We start from the raw sequence: 21,983 nt of genomic DNA on the forward strand, positions 1-21,983 counted from the left end.
CAGGAGGTGGAGGTACAAACCTTTTCTGCCCTCGGTGATCATGGGAAACGCTAACTCACTGCCAAACAAGTGTGATGAGTTAGAGGCGGAACCAACGGCTGTATAAGGAGAGCAGTTTGATCTGTCTGTCTGAGTCCTGGCTGAACCACAACACACCAGACTCATGTGTGGACATACCCGGCTTCACAGCCGTACGAGCGGATCGAGACCTGAGTACGAGCGGCGGTAAGCGGAAAGGCAGGGGTGTTATACTGTTCTTTAATCAGAGATGGGTAAACCCCCGCAATGTGACCGTTAAGGAGAGGGTTTGTTGTCCAGACATCGAACTGCTGTCAGTTGGTTTCCGTGCATTCTATGCGCCAAGAGAGTTCCCATACACAATCGTCATCGTTGTTTACATTCCACCGAGGGCGGCACCTACAACGGCGTGTGACGTCATCCATGACGCCGTTGCTAGGATACAGACCCAGCATCCTGAGGCATTCATTGCAATCACAGGGGATTTCAACCACGTCTCTCTATCCTCCTGCCTGACTGGCTTTGTACAGCATGTGGACTGTCCAACACGTGGAGAAAGGACATTAGATCTGTTCTATGCTAACGTGAAGGAGGCTTACAGGACAGTGTCTCTTCCACCGCTGGGTAGATCTGATCACAGCATGGTCTATCTACAACCCACATGCAGACCGTGTGTACAAAGACTTCCTGTTAGTACCAGATCTTTCAGGAAGTGGTCACCAGAGGCGAGTGATGCATTGAGAGACTGCTTTGATGTCACAGACTGGGCTGTACTGCTGGAGGAAGATGAAATGGACATTGACATGGACAGGAGGGTCAGCACCATCACAGACTACATTAACTTCTGTAGGGACACTGTGATTCCAGTCAGGACTGTAAGGTGCTATCCAAATAACAAACCATGGATCACCAGTGACATCAAAGACCTCCTGAAGCAGAAAAAGAGGGCGTTCCAGAATGGGGATAGAGAAAGGCGGAGGAGTGTACAGCAGGAGCTTAAAAAGACATTACGTCGAGCTAAGGTGGAGTACAAGAAAAAGGTGGAGAGACAGCTGGAGAACAATAACACCAAGAAGGTGTGGAGGGGCATGAGGACCATCACTGGATACAGACTGAAGAACTCTCAGTCTGTAGAAGGTGATGTGGACAGAGCCAATACTTTCAACCATTATTACAACAGGTTTGACAGTGTGGCTTTTCCCTCCTCTGCTGCTGCTGCCTCAACCCCCACCACTACAGCTGCTTCCTCTATACAGCTTCCACTGCCCTGCTGTACTTCCACCTCAATGGCAACTCGCATCGCCAAGCCTCCTCCTCCGCCTGAATGCACCTCTACCTCTGCTGTCACCAACAAGCTTCTTCTGTCCAGCTGTACCTCCACCTCTGCGGCAGCTTCCACCGCCTGCCCTCCTCGGTCCAGCTGCACCCCCACCGTCATCTCTATGGTTGATAGCAACATCACTCCTGTCCCCATCCCTCCGCTACAACCTCTGTGTCTAACTATAGAGGAGGTTGGAGCTGAGCTCAGGAGACTTAAGTCAGGGAGGGCTGCAGGCCCAGATGGAGTCTGTCCAAGGCTTCTGAGGGACTGTGCTGGTCAACTAGCAGTCCCTCTTCAGAGGCTCTTTAATATGAGCATTCACATGGAAAAAGTCCCGGTACTGTGGAAACCTTCTTGTCTCATACCGGTGCCCAAATTAGGGCAACCGGTGGAGCTGAATGACTACAGACCGGTGGCTTTGACATCTCATATCATGAAGAATTTGGAGAGACTTCTTGTTCGTCGCATGAGATTGCAGGTTGCTGAGGCTCTTGACCCCCTCCAGTTTGCCTACCAGAAACACATAGGAGTGGAAGACGCGATTCTGTACATGTTGCATCGGGCATATGCTTATCTGGATGTGCCTGGTTCATATGTGAGAGTCATGTTCTTTGACTTCTCCAGTGCCTTCAACACCATACGGCCTCCCATACTGAAAGACAAGCTGCTCGGTATGGGTGTGGCCCCCTCCCTGACATCATGGATTATAGACTATTTGTCTGCCAGACCACAGTATGTCAGTTTGGGGAAATGTGTTTCTGGAACACTGGATTGCAGTACTGGGGCTCCGCAGGGTACTGTTTTGGCTCCTTTTCTTTTCACCCTGTACACATCGGACTTCAGGTACAACTCAGAGTCCTGCCACATACAGAAGTATTCTGATGATACGGCTGTTGTGGCATGTGTGCACGGTCGACAGGAGAAGGAGTACAGGGACCTTGTGGAGGCCTTTACTGACTGGAGCAAAAAGAACTGTTTGCTCCTGAACACCACCAAAACCAAAGAGCTGGTGGTGGACTTCAGGAGATCTAAAACCCCATACCAGTCAGTCTGCATCGATGGAGGGGAGATAGAGACTGTTCAGACCTGCAGATACCTGGGGGTGGTGCTGGATAATAAACTGGAGTGGTCTGCCAACAAAGACGCAGTGTACAGGAGGGGCCAGAGCCGTCTCTTCTTCCTGAGATGGCTCAGGTCCTTCAGTGTCTGCAGTGACATGATGTGCATGTTTTATCACACTATCACTGAGAGTGCACTGTTCTATGCTGCTGTCTGCAGGGGGAGTTGCTCTACAGACACAAACTGTAGGCGCCTGGACAAACTGGTGAAGAAGGCTGGTTCTGTTGTAGGCAGAAGGCTGGACCCTCTCGGTGCTGTGGTGGAGAAACGGATGAGGAGGAAGTTAGATTCTGTGATGGAGAATAATAAACATCCTCTCCACAGCATCCTGCAGGACAGAGGAGCAGCTGCAGTGAGAGGCTCATCTCTCTGCGCTGCAGGACTGAGAGCTTCAGGAGGTCCTTTGTTCCCACAGCCATAAGGCTTTATAACAGTGACTGCTGAGTTCTTCTCAAATTGATTGATTGATTTTTATTTATTTGTTTATTTGTTTATTTTGCCATTTTGTCATTTATTATTATTTAGTTAGTAGTAGTATTATTATTGTTGTTTTATTGTTATTAATTCAATCATTGTAAATATTTAAAAAAAATGTTGAGCTACTTGACGAATTTGAATTTCCCCCATTGGGGGATAAATAAAGTATTTTTCTATTCTATTCTATTTCTATTCTATTCTATTCATGAAACCAAGAAGTATGGCCTGCGCTCCATCCTGCGTCTCCTGACTCTCTCTGTGAGCTCTGCCAGCCTCCATGTTAAACGCCCCATGTGATCCTCCATGATTAATATCACTATCATGCAGACCATGAACACGATGGCCTTCCCGCTCACCATGTTAGCTTCTTGGTGGTGTTTTTTCTTCTCTCCTTACTTTTACCGGGTTTTGTTTTGTTCTGTTTTGTTGTTGAATGTGGCGCTAAAGTAACACGTCACTGTCGCAGACGGCTGCGCCGCATCAGTCCCGACCTGGTCCCGACTCATGTGGGAATGCAGACTGAAACAGTTCCCCTGGGGAAGGACAGTTATCAGAACGGAATTCGAGGAGGACCGTTCTTAGAACGGCGTTCTTATAACTGGTCTGTCTGAAAGCGGCTAATGCTCTGAGTAACTGATCATCAGTCAGTGTGAGCAGCTCTATAAAAGCAGAAGTTGTGTCAGTTTGCTGCTCTGCAGCATTCAGGTGTGTGTTAACACCATGCCATGGAGGAAAGACATCAGCAATGATCTCAGAGAAGCAGCTGCTGCTGCCCATCAACCTGGGAAGGGTTAGAAGGCCATTTCAAAACTGGAGTCCATCGTTCTACAGAGAGAAAGATTATTCACAGGTGGAAAACATTCAGGACAGCTGTCAATCTGCCCAGGAGTGGACGTCCCAGCAAGGTCACCCCAAGGTCAGAAACCCAAGAGCTACATCTCAGACTCTGCAGGCCTCAGTTAGCATGTTAAAGGTTAAAGGTCAGCCCAAGGTCAGAAACCCAAGAGCTACATCTCAGACTCTGCAGGCCTCAGTTAGCATGTTAAAGGTTAAAGGTCATGACAGCACAGTCAGAAACAGACTGAACAAGTGTGGCTTGTTTGGAAGGGCTGCAGGAGAAAGCCTCTTCTCTCTAAAAAGAACATGGCAGCACAGCTTAGGTTTGCAAAGCTGCATCTGTACAAAGCACAAGACTTCTGGAACAATGTCCTTTGGACTGAGCAGACCAAAGTGGAGATGTTTGCTCATAATGCACAGCAGCACGTTTGGAGGAAACCTCAGCACATCAGCACAAACACCTCACACCAGCTGTCAAGCACGGTGGTGGAGGGCTGATGATCTGGGCTGGTTCTGCTGCCACAGGACCTGGGCACCTTGCAGCCATTGAGTCCAAGAAAAGAATCAAGGTGTTGCAATGGTCCAGTCAAAGCCTAGACCTCAGCCTGACTGAGATGCTGTGGTGGGACCTTCAGAGAGCTGTGCAGAAACCAAAGCTGCAAACCTCAGTGAGCTGAAGCAGCGCTGGAGAGAAGAGTGGGCCGAGATTCCTCCTCAACCATGAGAGAGACTGAGAATGTCCCACAGGAAACCAGCTGCTGGATCAGGGGTTCACTTAGTTTCTCACTCACTGCTTCTGTGTCTTGTCTCAGTGTTTGTTGGGTAAATAACGACAGAGTAAAAGGAGGCTGGATTTCTTTCTTTCTAACACCTGCTGAGGAACAGCTGATTTTTGTTATGTCCTTCCACATAAAAGCTGTGAATAGAAAATGATAAAGCAACAGATTGGTGGCTGTTTGTAGATGAGTACAGAACAAAATGTCCCCTGTTCCTCTGTGGGGCCTTCCTCCATCACCAGCATGTCTCTCTGTTTTCTTCTTCTCCCTGCCCCCCTCCTACTTCTCTCTGCACCCTCTCACCACATCTGCTTCTCATCCTGCAGCATTCCTGTCTCTCCTAAGAGGATTGCGACATGTGCTTTTGATGAACTAACACACTCTCAGTTCCTTTTTTCTCTCCCTTTCACTACCTCATTGTGTTCTCTGTTCCTCAGTTTCTGTGTTGCTGCTCAAACAGATTTCCAGAAAGCAGAAACGCGCATGACTGCACTTTCACAAAAACATTACACACACGCAACTTCATTTTACTGGCGTCCCGCTTGCTTTTGCCATGTCCAGTTATGCATCACATGATCATGTGGCCTGTCTCTTTTGTTCTCTGGATCCTACACAGTCTGCTTGCCTTTCTGACTGATCAGGCTTTACTACAGATGTTATGGTGGAATAACACTGTTAATGCATGCGTGTGCATCTTAGTGCACGTGAAGTCCTGCCTTGCAGTGCACCGAATAAACTGTTCTTGAGTAAAAGAAACAAACAGAAACCAGAGTAAACCAGGCACTGAATTAGATATATGAACTGCTCAAGAGCTTCAAGTTAGGTTCTGGTTCTGTTTGTGTCCACACTGAGATTCTACTCATCGTGTGACACGCACACCATAAATGGATGTTAGTTGTTGAATGTATTTTTTTGTCTGTATTATGATTATGAGGATATTTGGAATAAGGTGGTCATGTGGATATTGGCATGGGTTTGTATTGGTTCATTTAAACACCGGGGGCCTCATGTACAAAGGGTGCGTACGCACAAAATAGTGGCGTACACACCTTTTCACGTCAACCATCAGATGTATCAAGAGCAAAAAGACCATGGAAATGTGCGGTGCCTCACGCCAACTTCAGGGCTGGCGTACGCACGTTTCTACAGCTGTTGATTCTTTGGCGACACCTAAGGTGATGTTGGGAAACTGTTATAATAAATAAATGTGAAAACAATTAGTCCTCAGACAGTGATGTGCACATTTGAGATACATGAACAATTAATACTGATAAACAATTAACACACCCATGTGTCTGCAGTTACACCAGTGGATATAAAAGCGTGCGCAAAGTGGTGCAATGCATACCATTAAAAAAATGGCTGCTTTAGCAGTATTAGAAGACTTTGCAAATGGTGCAATTCGAAGAGAGCGTGTGTTCAGAGACAGAGAGGATTTGCTGGCACATGATGGCGACTGGCTCAACAATCCTCCTGGAACTGTGCGCAGAGCTGCGGCCGGCGTTGGAGCGCAACACAGCGAGGAGCCATGCGCTGCCTGTGCTCACAGGTGATGTGCACACTGGGGTTCCTATAGCAACCGGAGCATTCCAGAGGGAGCTGGCCAACCGATTGGGACTGTGCCAGTCTACCCTGAGCCGAGCCATGCCAGCCGTGTGGGACAGAATTATCCGCATCTCAGCCACGTATATATCAAATTCCCACAATGCAGTTGAACAGGCCAACATTAAAGCTCAATTTGAAGCGAGAGCCGGTTTTGTAACCGGAGCTATCGACTGATCACACATTGTTATAAAAGCCCCATCACATGATGAATTTGTATGTTAACAGGAAACATTTTCATTCGATCGGTGTACAGATCATATGTGATGCGCAAATGCAATTAACCAACGTTGTGGCGAGGTGGCCTGGTTCTACGCACGATTCATACATTCTGAGTAACAGCATTGTTGGGAACAGACTACAAGGTGGCACTGTGCGGGATGGCTGGCTTCTTGGTGAGTAACTTTATTGTGTAATTGTCCTAATATTATTCCCCGTGACGTGCATTGAGTATGTGCGCCCCCAGTTTCTATCCTGTCTTCACAGCATCATAGTCGGTGGTTAAAGTTAGTTTCTTGCTGTTTCTTGCTGGTTAAACTTCAGTTTAAGATCTTTCTAACAAGCCTCTGATCGTCTCCGTTATAAGTATCATAAATGGATCCAAAACAGCTCTGGGCCCAGATGATGAACACATCACCAAGCGATTGGGAGGTCTGACTCTTTCCTGGAGAATGATTTTGTGATGCAAATGTATTACCCTTTTGAACGCATATTGTTTTGAGAAACAAAACGCTTTATTTTTGTGTCCCCAGCCAACTAGCCGGACTACCTTCATCAACACCAAAACGAGGCTGGAACTCTGCTCACAGGACGCAGCAGGGGGTAAGAAGATGTTCATAAATGATGTTGCTGATATGGGATGTTACACAGCTTCATGTCAAAAGAGGCGAACTGTCCCTTTAAGCTCTCGGTCAGTTACCATAGTAACAGACTCTATGAACCTAACTTGGTCGGGACCAGGTTTTACTTGAGAAACCTGGAGTTTCTCTCTGTCTCCGCCCTCTTTCAGCCATTTGATTTCCTCATTTATTCAGTCAGCAGAGCGAGTTCTTCTACTTCTAGAAGTCCATCAGGCACAGCAGGAGGCGACTGTTTCCACCAACATGTCCTTTAGACAACGATCCCGGGGATGAAGGAGCAGCATTACTGCGCAGAGAATTAAATATTCATCAGGAGATGGTTATGAGACTGCGCATAGTTGTTTTAGCATTTACAGATAATTATCTTTTTGAGCGGCACCATCAGAAAAAAAGACATAAAAGACAAATAAATATTTGTATGAATAGGCTTGAAAAAGATATATATAGGCCTATTATATTTTATAAAGGCACTTGTGTGTTGGGGGTGGACTCCCTCCAGGGACTCCCTCAGCCACTGCCCTCCAATATTCTGCTTAGGGCCAGCTCCTCTGCCTCCGTCAGAGGTGGCGGTGCTGGGCACCACCCGTTTTACGGGCATCTGCCTTCTTTCTGTTGGCTGAGTAGAAGTCTGTGTTGGTTTAAATAGGCTTAATTATTTAACAGAACATGATCTAGATGAGAAGACATTTATGTGTGTGAAAACAGCATTATGTTGGGGATAAAATAACTGCACAGTGAAATAGCCACTTAATATTTACTTTACAGTGTAAAACATGATCAAAATGAGGTACCTCCATGCCGAGGTCTCACCTGTTTGAACAATGGGCCTCAACTATTTCCAACTATTGCTAATAGAGCCACTTCCTGTTTACCTCTTCACCACCAACAACAACAACAAACTCAGGCATTGGAGAAAGATGGAGAACGCAGAGCCAGATGAAGCTACGTCCCTCTACATTTGGTCTGTGATGAGCTGCTTGTTGCACAAACTCGATGCCCAACGGAGCATTCTCCATCGCGTTGTTTCTTTCTTTCTGACGGCAACAACAACAGGAATATCATCTCCTTTGACTTCCGGGTCACGACCCCAGGAAAACATCTGGAGCATACACAGAACGCAAAGTCTGATTCACCACGTGCTTCAGCGTCTACAAGCAGGTTTAGTGTGACTTTCAACCCAGTTATCTCGGGGTCTCAATCCGCGAGTAACTCGATTCGACCCAATTTTTTGTCAGATTAAGGTGTATACATGAACTTAATAACTCAGTCTTATTGTAATTTAGCCCTTAATCCGTCCATGTAACCCCACTGAGTGTTACTCTGGATTAAATGGAACGAGTATTGCAACTGCTGTATCCCCTGTGGAAAAGAAAACCTGAAATGCAAGTAAAGGGAAGGAGGCCAAATAGTGGAGAAATCAAACATAACATTTGACAGTACTCTGGTGTCTAGTGGTCTAACAGGGGCTGGAGATCATGACTGCAATCTTCCTACAGTTCCTTTGCAAGTTAAAGCAAGAAAAAGTAACAAGATTGTTTCTACTTATGTCTTTTTGGATTTACTGCAGTATTTTGCACAGAAGGCTTAAGGCCTCAGTATGCTTCTCCGTAGTCACGGAGAGGCTCTCCGTCCTTTCGAAAGTTCTCCATCAGGCTGTCTGATACGAAAGGCAGTTCACCTCCCGATCAGTAGGCGGCGCTACGTTAGACGACCCAATCTGGCGACGTCTATCGTGAAAGTGGTTGATGGTTCAGCTTCCGGCTCCGTTCCACTCCTCACAGTGAACGATGGCGACCCAGAGAGAAAGACTGTTGTTGGAGTTGGAGCTTATTGATGTTGAAATGCAAATAATTTTGACCAAATGTTGACCGGTACACAGTAAACTCTTTCAAAGATGGCGGTGTTGTTGTTCTGAGAGGAAGGAGCTAAACCGGAAAAGTGATTCTGGAAATGATGTTGTTAGCCGACCAATCACAACCGTTGCGGTCTCCGTCGCCTCGATAGGTAGAAATAGATAGATAGGAATTTTGGCCGACGCACGCAAGGAGAGAGCTATCCATAGGCGACCATAAATCAGTCTTTAATGCACAAACATGGCCTTAAAGGGAGGAGAGCTTGTATACTCTGAAGAACCATGGGGCAAGAGGAAGTGGTGCGTAACCATATTGTATCAGGCTTAGAAGTGACTGGCTGGAAAGAACAGAACTTCTTCTGATTGCCCAAGACTTACACACAACAGCACATGCCTGTCCATAAAGGCAATATCCCAAGACAACAGGATCTACAGACATGACCTCATTTGAAAAGTGTTCATTTACCAGAGATAGATGCCAGCATTGATTTGTTAATAGGGACAAATGTTCCTCAGGCCTTAGAACCATTGGAAGTTATAAGCAGCGTTGATTGTGCACGATCAACTGGAGTGTGAATGGACCACTGGCAGGAGGCTGTAGAAACCCAGATGATGATGAGCAACCAGAGTTAAAAGTCGATAGGCTATCAGTTGTGAATATGGATGAACTTTGGCAGCAGCAACACAAGGTGGACTGCCGGGAATGTCAAGTGGTCAAAAGCTCAGCAAAACAAGTGGATGGACATTATCAAATTAGCTTGCCAAAGAGAGAAAATTAGCTTTGCATGCAAAATAACAGAAAGATTAATGAGCAGTGTGCCTTACAGCTGAAGAAATGGCTTCAGAAAAACCCATCTTTGCACAAAGATTGTGTCGCATTCATGAATGATCTTATTGAAAAGCCTCATGCTGAAAATGTGAGAGTGCCAGCTGAAGATGCAGATTTGTTTAGGTTTCTTTGGTGGCCAGGTAGGGATTTAAATGAAGATCTCAAAGAATTCAGAATGACAGTGGCATTATCTGGAAATATACATAGGACAGTCAAGATCAGTACAGCCAGGAAGCAATATTTGGCAGACGGTTTTATCCAAAGTGACTTACAGTCATATCCCAGGTAGGCATGTAGCGTAAGGGGGTCTTGCCTAAGGACCCCTACCCTTACTTTCATGCAGGGGGTGAGGTCAGGATTCAAACTCCGGTCACCCACATGAAGAGCAGCAATCTTTCCACTGCACTATCCAGTCACCTGGTTTGTTCTGCATTGTTTCTATGTTGATAAGACCAAAAGACACAAAAAGGTTGGATATGGACAAGGATCATTTCCAGGTAGAGTGGTTGGTGTTGAGTGTTGTATTCAGTCTGACAGCTTTCAGTTTAAGATCATCATTAAGAATAGACCACTCACGAGAAGGGGAATTCTTTCAACTTTAAGCTCCATCTATGATCCTGTTGGAATCTTGAGTCCTGTTGTGTTATCTGCAAAGAAAATCTTAAGGGAAACTCAGCAGGAGAGCCCTTGGTTGAGATGACAGCATTCCTGAATCTGTTGCCAAGGAATGGATGACTTGGTTGGAACAACTTCATCATTTTTAGTGTCACAAGCTGTGTCAAACCATTGGACTTTGGAAAGTAACCACTGCATGGTTGCGTCATTTTTGTGATGCAAGTGAGGATGGCTATGGGATAGGAACTTATCTGGTGTAGAGAAATGCACATTCACAAGTACACAGTGCCTTCATATTGGGAAAGGCGAGAGTGGCTGTGAAGTCTGTGACTATTCCTCGATTGGAGCTTGTTGCTGCCTCAATGGCAAGTCGCATTGATATCTTGTGGAGAAGAGAACTGCATCTAAATCTTGAGGATTCAGTGTTTTGGACTGATAGTGCCTCTGTTCTCAGAGGAAATGAAACTTCCAGATTTAAAGTCTTTGTTGCCAGAAAGTCTGTGACATTCTCAAAGCATCACGTCCCTCTCAATGGAGGTATGTTGACACGGTAAATAATCCTGCTGATGTAACCTCCAGATGTTTAAAGGTGCTGTTAAGAATGCTGTTTGGTTATCAGGGCCCCATTTTTTGCTTCAGTCTGAGAGTGAATGGCCTAAATATTCTGATGATTTTCATAGACTTTTATCAAACGATCCAGAGGTCAAAGGGGTTGTTGCTGTGAGTGTTTTACAGACCAGAGAAGAGACGAATGTGGATCGTATGATTCATTATCTTTCCACGTGGACTGGACTGAGAAAGTCTGTCGCTGGATCTTAAGATATAAGGCTTGGTTTTTGTCCTGTTGTCCTGAGGGACGACAAAAAACTATGAAACATCAAAGATCAGCACTGAGCGATAATATGAATACTTTCAAGAGGCACTTTGAACATGGATGTTTATCATTGGAGGAGCTGAATAAAGCTGAACTGGTCATAATAAGATTCTGCCAAAGAAAGAAGTTTGTGGAGGAAATTTCCAGACTAGAAAAAGTTAAAAGTGTGAAAGGTTGCAGTCATATTTTTAGACTTTGCCCTCAGATGGAAGTGGTGTCCTGAGAGTTGGTGGACAGCGAAGTAAATCATCTTTGCCTGCTAAAGCATCCAGTGTGTGGTTTCCCAAAGTCACAACACTGTTTGACTGTATTAGATATCAGAAAATAGAAAAAAATGTCATACAAATACACATCATTTTAGTCTTTTCCAATAAAGACTGGTAGTATAGAAATATTTTCGTTTTTGTTCAAAACAGTGATGTTTTTATTTTTTGCCTCTGGGTCCTGTTGGAGCTTGAACCACATGGGAGGATATGAGCAGAGAAACAAGAGCTTCCATGACCTAATCCATAACATTATGTCTGACTTCATCAGTTGGACTTACATCATTACTTTTCTTTTGGGCTTTTTATGCCTTTATTATATAGGACAGTGAAGAGAGACTGGAAGCAGAGAGAGGGGGAATAACATGCAGCAAAGGGCCGTCCGATGCGGGATTGGAACCGGGGCCAGCTGCAGTGAGGACTGTAGCCTCTGTAAATGGGGCGTCTGCTGTACCCACTACGCCACAGACCGCCCTAATCATTACTTTTCTAAACATTCTTAATTTCACTAAAACATCATAATTTCATCATGGAAGTATGCAGTTACAGTGTATCACAGCTATCAGTAAATCTCCAGAATGTGAAACAGCAAACTACAGTCACACGTGATTCGATCCCTAGCCACAGTATCATTTCATACAATTTTGGTCAGAATAACATATTCATCAGTTTGTCAACTGTTTTTTATTTAGTAATGTAATTGTTATGTCATTTATACTGCAACAATATCCTTTCCCTTTGGGGATTTATAAAGTTTCATTCAAATCAGCTCATGTTGGCTTCACATTCAATAGCTTTCAACAACATCCAACTTTCTATACAGTCCATGACTTCCTGCAGATCATTTGACACACTGAGCTGATGCTGGGTATCTATTGTCTTGAAATTTGACCCATGAATAATAAGCTGATTCCAACTCAGCTGCTAAAACACATCAGTACTATTTTGTATCCTATCAGTGTAACCCAGCCTCTGTTTTTCATTTTACCTGTCTTTGTGTTTACCTTGAGCTGCAGTCTTTGTCTAAAATGTGCACAAATGAATGCTATGGGATCTCCTTTTGGTTTCCTGTTTTGCAGGAACATGGCTTCTGAGGGGGCAGCAGTGGAGCCCAGGTTACATCGTCTCTCCACCTGGTTTGATCCTGAAAGTGCTGCGGTAAGATCAGGGGACCACTCAGCCTGAATTCTGTCAACTTTACCTGAATTTAACCCGTTAACTCCCATGAATTAGTATAAAGGGACTGTGGGTGCATCTGTGTTTCTGTGCAGGTGGTTACCATCCTGTTGGGACTGTTCCAGGTACTGCTGTCAGCCTCGCTGGCTTATGCTGAACAAAGTCTGCCAAAATTCTTCATACTGCCACTGGTCTTAGGAATTCTGGTATGTACCTTATCAGAATGTTTCTATCACAAGTTTCAGCAAATTCAACTTTAAAAAAAAACGTTTTTTATTTTACTTTGCACAGCTGAGAGAAAACTTTTGTAAGTTATTGTCAGGTTTGGGATTGAGGGTGAAGGGAGGACACGGATGCGGACTTCAAAGGTAAAGGGTGATTTATTTTCCAAAAACAAAGTAACAACAAAAGGCCGGATTCAAAAAACCAAACTGACAAAATAAGGAACTAAACATGGCATGGATAGATAGATAAATAAATAAATACTTAACTTGGCAAAAACGTGGAACATGGGACGCAAGGCAGGCAGGCAGGCAGGCAGGCAGGCAGGCAGGCAGGCAGGCAGGCAGGCAGGCAGGCAGGCAGGCAGGCAGGCAGGCAGGCAGGCAGGCAGGCAGGCAGGTCAGGTAGGGGTATCATGGGTAAGGGTAAGAATCTCACCAGGAACAAAAAGGACTGAGAACTTAAATAGGGAGTGAGCGTGATTGGGGACAAGGTGCAGCTGGAGTGGAATAAAAAGGTGCAGTGAGTGAACTAATTAACAGGGTGCAGGACAAACTAAGACATGAACCGAAAACCTAAACATGGATTCAAACTCAAAAACGTGACCTAAAGCATGAAACTAAAAACAAGTCCATGGGCGTGACAGTTATGAAGAAAAATATTTAAAAGGGTCTGTGGTGACAAAAGTGGAATAGCTCAAGCTCCAGCAGACTGCCTGCTCTCATGCCACTATTCATCCATCCATCCATCCATCCATCCATCCATCCATCCATCCATCCATCCATTTTCTATACCCGCTTAATCTAATCTTGGGTCGCGGGGGGGCTGGAGCAAGGTAGGGCGGGGTACACCCTGGACAGGTCACCAGTCCATCACAGGTCCACACAGAGACAAACGAGACAAACAACCACACACACTCACACTCACTCCTAAGGACAATTTAGAGTCACCAGTTAGCGTAACAGGCATGTTTTTAGGCGGTGGGAGGAAGCCGGAGTACCCGGAGAGAACCCAAGCATACACGGGGAGAACATGCAAACTCCTGCCACTATTCAATTCAATTCAATTTAGTTTTATTTATATAGTGTGAAATGCCAACAACAAATGTCTTGTACAAGATTAAAATCTCCCCCGATAATAATGTGGTATCTTTTATGTCATTATAACAGAGCATTTGCTTAGAACTTTAATAATAAGTAAATACAGAGTTATTTAACAGTCTTACATTTACAACCTGCTCCTTGAGAGAAAACTTAATGCTGATGTGGCCCTATGCGAAAAACACCCCTGTTATCATAATCCAATAAATTCCAAATTAGTTAAATTCATACAAAATATATATTCTTTAAAAGTACCCGAGCTAAGGAAACCAACAGATTGCACGAAAACCTTTCTTCGATCAGTTCTGCCATACCTGACCTCTCAGGTAGAGAGGGTGTCTGCTTCCTGAAGCCAAACTGGCAGCTGGTTCCACAGAGAGGGGCCTGATAACTGAAGGCTCTGCCTCCCAAACTGGCAGCTGGTTCTACAGAGAGGGGCCTGATAACTGAAGGCTCTGCCTCCCATTCTACTTTTAGAAACTCTGGGAACCTCAAGTAAACCTGCAGTTTGGGAACGAAGTGCTCTGTTAGGAAAATATCTTACAATGAGATCTTTAAGATATGATGGAGCTCGGTCATTAAGAGCTTTATATGTGAGGAGAAGAATCTTAAATTCTATTCTGAATTTAACAGGGAGCCAATGAAGAGAAGCTAAACCTGGAGAAATATGATCTCTGCTGTTAGTTCTCATCAGAACTCTGGCTGCAGCATTTTGGATCAGCTGGAGGCTTTTCAGAGAATATGTGGGACAGCCCAATAATAAAGAATTACAGTAGTCCAATCCTGAAGGAACAAATGCATGGACTAGTTTTTCTGCATCACTCTGAGACAAGATGTTCCTGATTTTAACAATATTACGAAGATGAAAGAAGGCAGTCCTAGAAACCTGTTTTATATGCGAGTCAAATTAAATCAAATCAAATCAAATCAAATTTATTTATATAGCACATTTCATGTACAAACAGTTCAAAGTGCTTTACATAAAATAAAAGCATTGCAGCAGGGAGTGGAAGAAGCATTAAAATACATAAAAGAATATAAAGAGAAACAAATAAAATCATTTAAATGAATTTAAAAACAAGCAACAGTCAAAAGATATCGTGCAGATTTCATGCATAGACACATGAGAAAAGAAATGTTTTTAACCTGGATTTAAAAATGTCTCCATTTGGTGAGAGTTTAATCTCCACTGGCAGTTTGTTCCACTTGTTTGCAGCATAACAGCTAAATGCTGCTTCTCCATGTTTAGTCTGGACTCTGGACTGGACCAGCTGACCTGAGTCCTTGGATCTAAGAGCTCTGCTGGCTTTATATTCTCTGAACATATCACAGATGTATTTTGGGCCTAAACCGTTCTGGGATTTGTAAACCATCAGCAGGCTTTTAAAATCTATTCTGTGACTGACTGGAAGCCAGAGTAAAGATTTTAAAGCTGCTGTGATGTGTTCAGATCTCTTAGTCCGGGTTAAAACTCCAGCAGCAGCGTTCTGGATGAGCTGCAGATGTTTAATGCTCTTTTTGGGAAGTCCAGTTAAAAGAGCATTACAGTAATGGAGTCTGCTGGAGATGAATGCATGGATGAGTTTCTCCTGGTCAAATGATAAATTCTGGTCAAAAAACTCCAAGGTTCCTCACTGTAGAACTAGAAGCCAAGGAAATACCATCTAAATGAACCATGTAGCGAGACAATTTCTCCCTGAAGTGCTCAGGTCCGAAGATAACAACTGTGATATTACCTAATGGAAGCATGTATAAAGTGAAAATAATCGGTCCAAGCACAGAACCCTGAGGAACTCCATGACTTACTCTGGTGTGTGAGGAAGATTCTTCATTTACAAGAACAAACTGAAATCTGTCAGATAAATATGACTTAAACCAGCCTAATGCAGTTCCTTTAATCCCAATAACATGTTCAAGTCTGTGTAATAAGATACTGTGATCGACCGTATCAAATGCAGCACTGAGATCCAACAGGACAAGCACAGACACAAGTCCGCTATCAGAGGCTAAGAGGAGATCATTGGGAACTTTCACTCTATCACCAATCACCCTCCTCAGTATTTAGTTGCCAGGTTTTCTCATGCACATTGCCAGATCCTCACTGTCCCTCATGCTACGTCAGTGTCATTGATGCCTTGTCACAGTAATCTCTGTCCATGTTTGTTTTTGGGTTTTTTTGTATTCCGGCTCAGCTGCGCTTTTGTTTGGATTGTTTAAATAAATCAGGTTTTATTTTTTAATTATCTGCATCTGGGTCCTCCTTCACCACGACACATCTTATGTGGCGGCACTAACTGGAATAAAAACTGAGAATTCAGACAGAAACTCAGAATAAGGGCCAGGTGGACGATACACAACAACAAACACAAGAGGTTTCTGGGATTTCCACTTTGCGAGAGAAAAACTGAGAATCAGAGATTCAAAAGAGCTCAAACTAATCTTGGGTCTGGGACTGATTAGTAACCCTGATCTGAAGATAGCTGCCACTCCTCCTCCTCTGCCTGTGGTTCCAGGAACGTGAACATTTAAACAGTCAGAGGGAGTTGCTTCATTAATGCTAACATGATGCTAACATGATCCTCCTGCTGCAGCCAGGATTCTGTAAGACAAAATATATCAATATGATGATCACAAATCAACTCATTCACTTACAGAGACTTCGAAGGGAGAGATCTGATATTCAGCAAACCACATTTAATAGTTTGATGTTTTTGTTCAGTTAAAGTTTTTGTTTTAATAATTTCTTTTTGCACAAGAGGATTTGCTCCTTTTGTGTTAATCGATTGGGTGGGTAGCAGCAGGTGGGAAGCTGCAGAGAAGTGTGTAAGACTACAACTCTGCATCCTGCTCTGAGCCCTGGGTTGTCATGTTTTAGGGTGGCAAATAAATTCATCCATATTTCTAGAAATGAGAGCTGCTCCTTCCAAAGTGGGATGGATGCCGTCTCTCCTCATCAGACCAGGTTTTCTCCAGAAAGATTGCCAATTATCTATGTAGCCCACGTTGTTTGCTGGACACCATCTAGACAACCAGCGATTGAAGGACGACATGCGGCTAAACATGTCATCACTGGTCAGATTTGGCAGGGGTCCAGAGAAAACTACGGAGTCCGATTGCTGGTTTCATACACATGACACTGTGTGTGGGTAAAACAGAGCCCAAACACACCAATAAGAGAAGTGAAATGTGGAGAGTTGTGTGTGTTGCTCTGTCTCTTCATCAGCCAGCGGAAGCTTTTTGTAATAGAGCGCCCCTCAGTGGTGACGGGAAGCAGATGCTCTTCTTACACATTTCAGCGAGTTGTGCTTTTTGTGTTTGCTTCACACTTGATTTGTGTTTCATTAATTAGCTCACAGCTGTTTTCAGGTAATCATCACTCACCTCAGTGTTTTCACTCCTTGGTGTTTTATGTTTCAAGCAGTTTGTATTTCATTCAGTCTAGATTTTGATTGCTGTTTGTGATTGTGTTCTGAACCTTTGATTTTTGGACTTTTTGGGATGGTTTACTGGACTGATGCTTTCTCTCTGCTGCTCTGACTGGTTGATTTGCATTGCTAGCTGACTGGCTTTATGACAGTAGGCTTTCTTTCGCATTACGCTGTGTGATCTGAGACTACAAAAACTGGCAGAGAAGACTATGTACAGCACTGTCTGGTTTGAGGGAAATGGTATTAGCCGGAATCTTCTCATAGATTTGTCAGTAGTGATCTTGATCACATCTGATGTTAAGGAAGACAGTTTAGCTTACATGGCTGAATGTTGATTTTAGTCTAAATAAAGAATTAAGGAAGGAGCAAGGCAGGATATGTTTGAGGAGCATGATGAAAACTATTGAGGTTCTCTTTTCATTTGGGAATCAGAATTCCATATGGGACTTTCAGTCAGATTTAAATCAGACTTTCAGCTGATTGATAGTGTCTGCACATTTTTGTAAGTAATTCAAGGCAGCTCTGATAGATGCTTTTTGCATTATGTATCATGCCTCCTTATTTTCCTGAATGTCTACAGAGTTACCATGATCCATACGGTTAGAAAATCCATGTTAATAGGATGGAAAGGCTCATTTTTTTTACCACTGATATGCCAAGTAAATGACAATGATAACTTGTTGTTATTGTTAAATGATTTTTATTTGTTGCAGATTATTGCAGGAGGATCCTTTACAATGGCCAATGAGAGGAATCCAAACAGTCTGCTGGTGAGTTAGAAAAGTGAATCTGTGAGAGCTGAAACAAAGTGGACCCATCAGGTCATTATTTTCTGAACAGCAAACATGTAGTGTGAAAGACTTTTCAGCGTTGAATGTCTTTTTCTGAAGGTCAGACATAATTCCATGTAAATGAAAAGAGTCATAGTTACAGTGGCCCGCAATGGTATGCACCCCACCTTGGATTATTATTATTTTTTTCATTGCAATTGAAAATATAACTAATTTGTAATAACTCTGGCTGCCTCCCTGATTAATGCCCTCTTTACCCGGTCTGTGACTTTTGGGGGGACAGTCCTCTCTGGGCAGGTTTCTCGTTGTACCAAATTCTTTCCATGTTGTGATGATGGATTAAATGGAGCTCTGTGGCATTTTCATAGTTTCTGATATTTTTGTTTTTTACAACCCAACCCTGAATTGGACTTTGTCCCCGAGCTGTTTGGAGAGCTCTGCGGTCTTCATGGTGCCTCTTGATTAGTGCTGTTGCAGACTGTGGGGCCTTTCAGAACAGCTCTGCATATGGTATATACTAAATACCTTACTTTACTTTGACTTCTGAATGTAATTGGCAGCACAATATATTATATAGAGGCTTCATAGCAAATTGGATGAATACATATGTGCACACCAATTTACGTTTTTTCTTCTTTTTTTTTTTTTTATAGAACTTATATACTATTTTGAAGATTTTCTTCACATAAAATCCCCAACAAATAAAATCCATTTAAATGACAGGTTCTGGCGCAAAGAAATGGGAAAATGAATCATTTTGCAAGCCACTGTACAATCTGAAAATATCACGGGCTGTAACTGTAGTCAGGGTAAAGCATGAGAACAGCAGACCACTGAGACATGAGATGTTTCTGAATCAGAAGAGTGTGTGACCTGTGGATGTGGACTGTCCACAGCTCTGTGGTTGTGCCTGCAGTAACCTGCTCGGTCTGCTGGGGGCGCTGCTCGCCCTCTGCCTGTACTGCTACGCTCTCAGCACCCAACACAATGAAGTGCTGTGTCCGTCTCCTCCAGAGGATTTCTACTACCACCGTTCAAATTACTCCTGTCCCCTGGAGAATCTGACGGTCAGTGTCATAAAATGTCTTCTTCCCTTTCCTGTCCTAATAAAAAAAATGTGTGTACACTTCTCCCTGTCAGCATAAGTAAATAATGAGTAATGTGGCCCACAGTGTGATCACCACAGTGTGTGTTCTCTTGTCTGTTGCAGGCTTATTACTGGAGTATCGTTCTGCTGCTGCTGCTCTATGACATTGGAGCTGTGATCATGCACTGCCTCCTGTCAGTCTCTGCCATCAAAACACTTAAAACAGACTAATGCACACACACACACACGCACACACACACACACACACACACACACACACACACACACACACACACACACACACACACACACACACACATATATAATGCATAACCTCTGTATCCATGCAAACCTTTGTAAAGATAGAATTCCTGCAGATTTTGCTTTTAGCAGATGCCATGACTGTAATGACTGATATTCATATGAGCTGGAGATTTCTAGGACAAATGTGTCCTCACATCATGAAGAATACCAACAGAAAATAAATTCTGAAATAGTCCCATAGTGAGTTATAATTATGTTCACTTACTGATGCTGATAAGAACACCTGTTAAGCTGCTTATTCAGGCAGTAAGCTGTCCATCAGTCCTGTGGCAGCAGTGCAGGCTCACTGAGGTGTGACCCTGCAGGCTCACTGAGGTGTGATCCTGCAGACTCACTGAGCTGTGATCTGCAGACAGCTCATCCTGCAGGCTCACTGAGCTGTGATCCTGCAGACAGCTCATCCTGCAGGCTCACTGAGCTGTGATCCTGCAGACTCACTGAGCTGTGATCCTGCAGGAGCTGTGATCCTGCAGGCTCACTGAGTTGTGATCCTGCAGGCTCACTGAGCTGTGATCCTGCAGACTCACTGAGCTGTGATCCTGCAGGAGCTGTGATCCTGCAGGCTCACTGAGTTGTGATCCTGCAGACAGCTCATCCTGCAGGCTCACTGAGCTGTGATCCTGCAGACTCACTGAGCTGTGATCCTGCAGACTCACTGAGCTGTGATCCTCCAGACTCACTGAGCTGTGATCCTGCAGACTCACTGAGCTGTGATCTACAGACAGCTCATCCTGCAGGCTCACTGAGCTGTGATCCTCCAGACTCACTGAGCTGTGATCCTGCAGGCTCACTGAGCTGTGATCCTCCAGACTCACTGAGCTGTGATCCTGCAGACAGCTCATCCTGCAGGCTCACTGAGCTGTGATCCTGCAGACTCACTGAGCTGTGATCCTGCAGACAGCTCATCCTGCAGGCTCACTGAGCTGTGATCCTGCAGACTCACTGAGCTGTGATCCTGCAGGAGCTGTGATCCTGCAGGCTCACTGAGCTGTGATCCTGCAGGAGCTGTGATCCTGCAGACTCACTGAGCTGTGATCCTGCAGACTCACTGAGCTGTGATCTGCAGACAGCTCATCCTGCAGGCTCACTGAGCTGTGATCCTCCAGACTCACTGAGCTGTGATCTGCAGACAGCTCATCCTGCAGGCTCACTGAGCTGTGATCCTGCAGACAGCTCATCCTGCAGGCTCACTGAGCTGTGATCCTGCAGACTCACTGAGCTGTGATCCTGCAGGAGCTGTGATCCTGCAGGCTCACTGAGTTGTGATCCTGCAGGCTCACTGAGGAAGAAAGGCCCCATTGATGAGAGATGTCAGAGCAAACTCCAGAAAACATCTGGTGTCCCTCCTGCCAGCTGGCGGCTGAGCTCAGCCTCTCCAACATTCAGTGCTGCTGAGGCTGAGGATGGCAGGCTGACACCCTGAGTCCAGAGAACACTGGAGCTCTGCAGCAGGAGTGTGCTGTCACTGTGATGATGCACAGTCCCGTCAGCCAGCAGCAGGGTAATCTATGACCCAAAGAACTGAGGTTGTTGGACCCGCCTCCCTACCTCTCTGTGTAATACAGCGAGCCTCTCTCCATCAGGATGAACTCTGAGATCTCAGCCACAGTTTTCAGTGTACTGCTGCTGTTCTTCACCTACTCGTCAGTTTTCAGTACACCCTGAAGGCAGCTGCAACATTAAACCCACCTGTCTAATATTCCATAAATATCTTTTGAGTTACAAAAAAATCTGCTCTTACTGCTGTGGGCATGGAAATGGGACCTCCGGCTGTCATAGGCAGCAGAAGCATTTGTGGGCTGGGGACTGTAGAGTTTGGTGTGCAATCACACACATCTGCACAGACTGGAAGAATAATGGGACATGCCTGCTGTCATCTGATCTAACAGCTTACTGGTTAGTTAACAAGCTAACAGCGTGGAGTTTAATAGAAGCTTAAGCTTCACTTTGGTTGAATCGCAGACTTATTGATGGGACTCTTCTGCTCTTGAAGGCTGTGAGGTGAGTGGTTGTTTAGTCAGAAAAAAATGATCAAATTACAGATCTAAATCACTGCATATAGCATCCACTTTAAAGCTATCTCCTATTGTAGAGATTGGATTGTTTGTCACAGAGAGGAAGGCCTTTAAAACAGACGCAAAGCCCCACAGTCTGATGTGAAAGTAGTGTCCTGTATATCTGTACTGTTCCATCTGTATGCTCATCTGATCTGTATACAGACTGAGGGGGGTTTAGTGGAACTGATGAGTTATGAACACACAGATCGTAGCTCACCTGTACATAACTTTAATAAAAATGCTTGTCTGTGCAGTTGAAACTGAGATAGTTTTGAAAGTAATTGATCAGATTGGGAGTGGGGCGCTACTGTGCCTGGAAAGTGTCCGGACAGTTTGGGGTCTCCCCGCTGCAGTC

General features: G+C 44.5%; 1 protein-coding gene across 4 annotated transcripts in view; it reads left to right on the forward strand.

Annotated features, from left to right (window-relative positions):
- Positions 1 to 19,588, forward strand: part of LOC142379120 (uncharacterized) — a 31,181-nt gene extending 11,593 nt beyond the window's left edge. For 2 of the 4 annotated variants that reach the window (XM_075464253.1, XM_075464255.1), the window contains 6 exons: positions 6,903 to 6,972; positions 12,523 to 12,601; positions 12,715 to 12,825; positions 18,083 to 18,139; positions 19,057 to 19,227; positions 19,371 to 19,588. In XM_075464253.1, coding sequence (XP_075320368.1) covers positions 12,527 to 12,601; positions 12,715 to 12,825; positions 18,083 to 18,139; positions 19,057 to 19,227; positions 19,371 to 19,478 — 522 coding nt within the window. In that variant the 5' untranslated portion in view covers positions 6,903 to 6,972; positions 12,523 to 12,526 and the 3' untranslated portion in view covers positions 19,479 to 19,588. Of the gene's footprint in view, positions 1 to 6,406; positions 6,546 to 6,902; positions 6,973 to 12,522; positions 12,602 to 12,714; positions 12,826 to 18,082; positions 18,140 to 19,056; positions 19,228 to 19,370 lie in introns of all 4 variants that reach the window. The other 2 variants (XM_075464254.1, XM_075464252.1) reach the window with 2 other exon arrangements.
- Positions 19,589 to 21,983: the final 2,395 nt, after the last annotated feature.

This window comes from Odontesthes bonariensis, chromosome 4, assembly GCF_027942865.1.
Source record: "Odontesthes bonariensis isolate fOdoBon6 chromosome 4, fOdoBon6.hap1, whole genome shotgun sequence".
NCBI lineage: Eukaryota > Metazoa > Chordata > Actinopteri > Atheriniformes > Atherinopsidae > Odontesthes > Odontesthes bonariensis.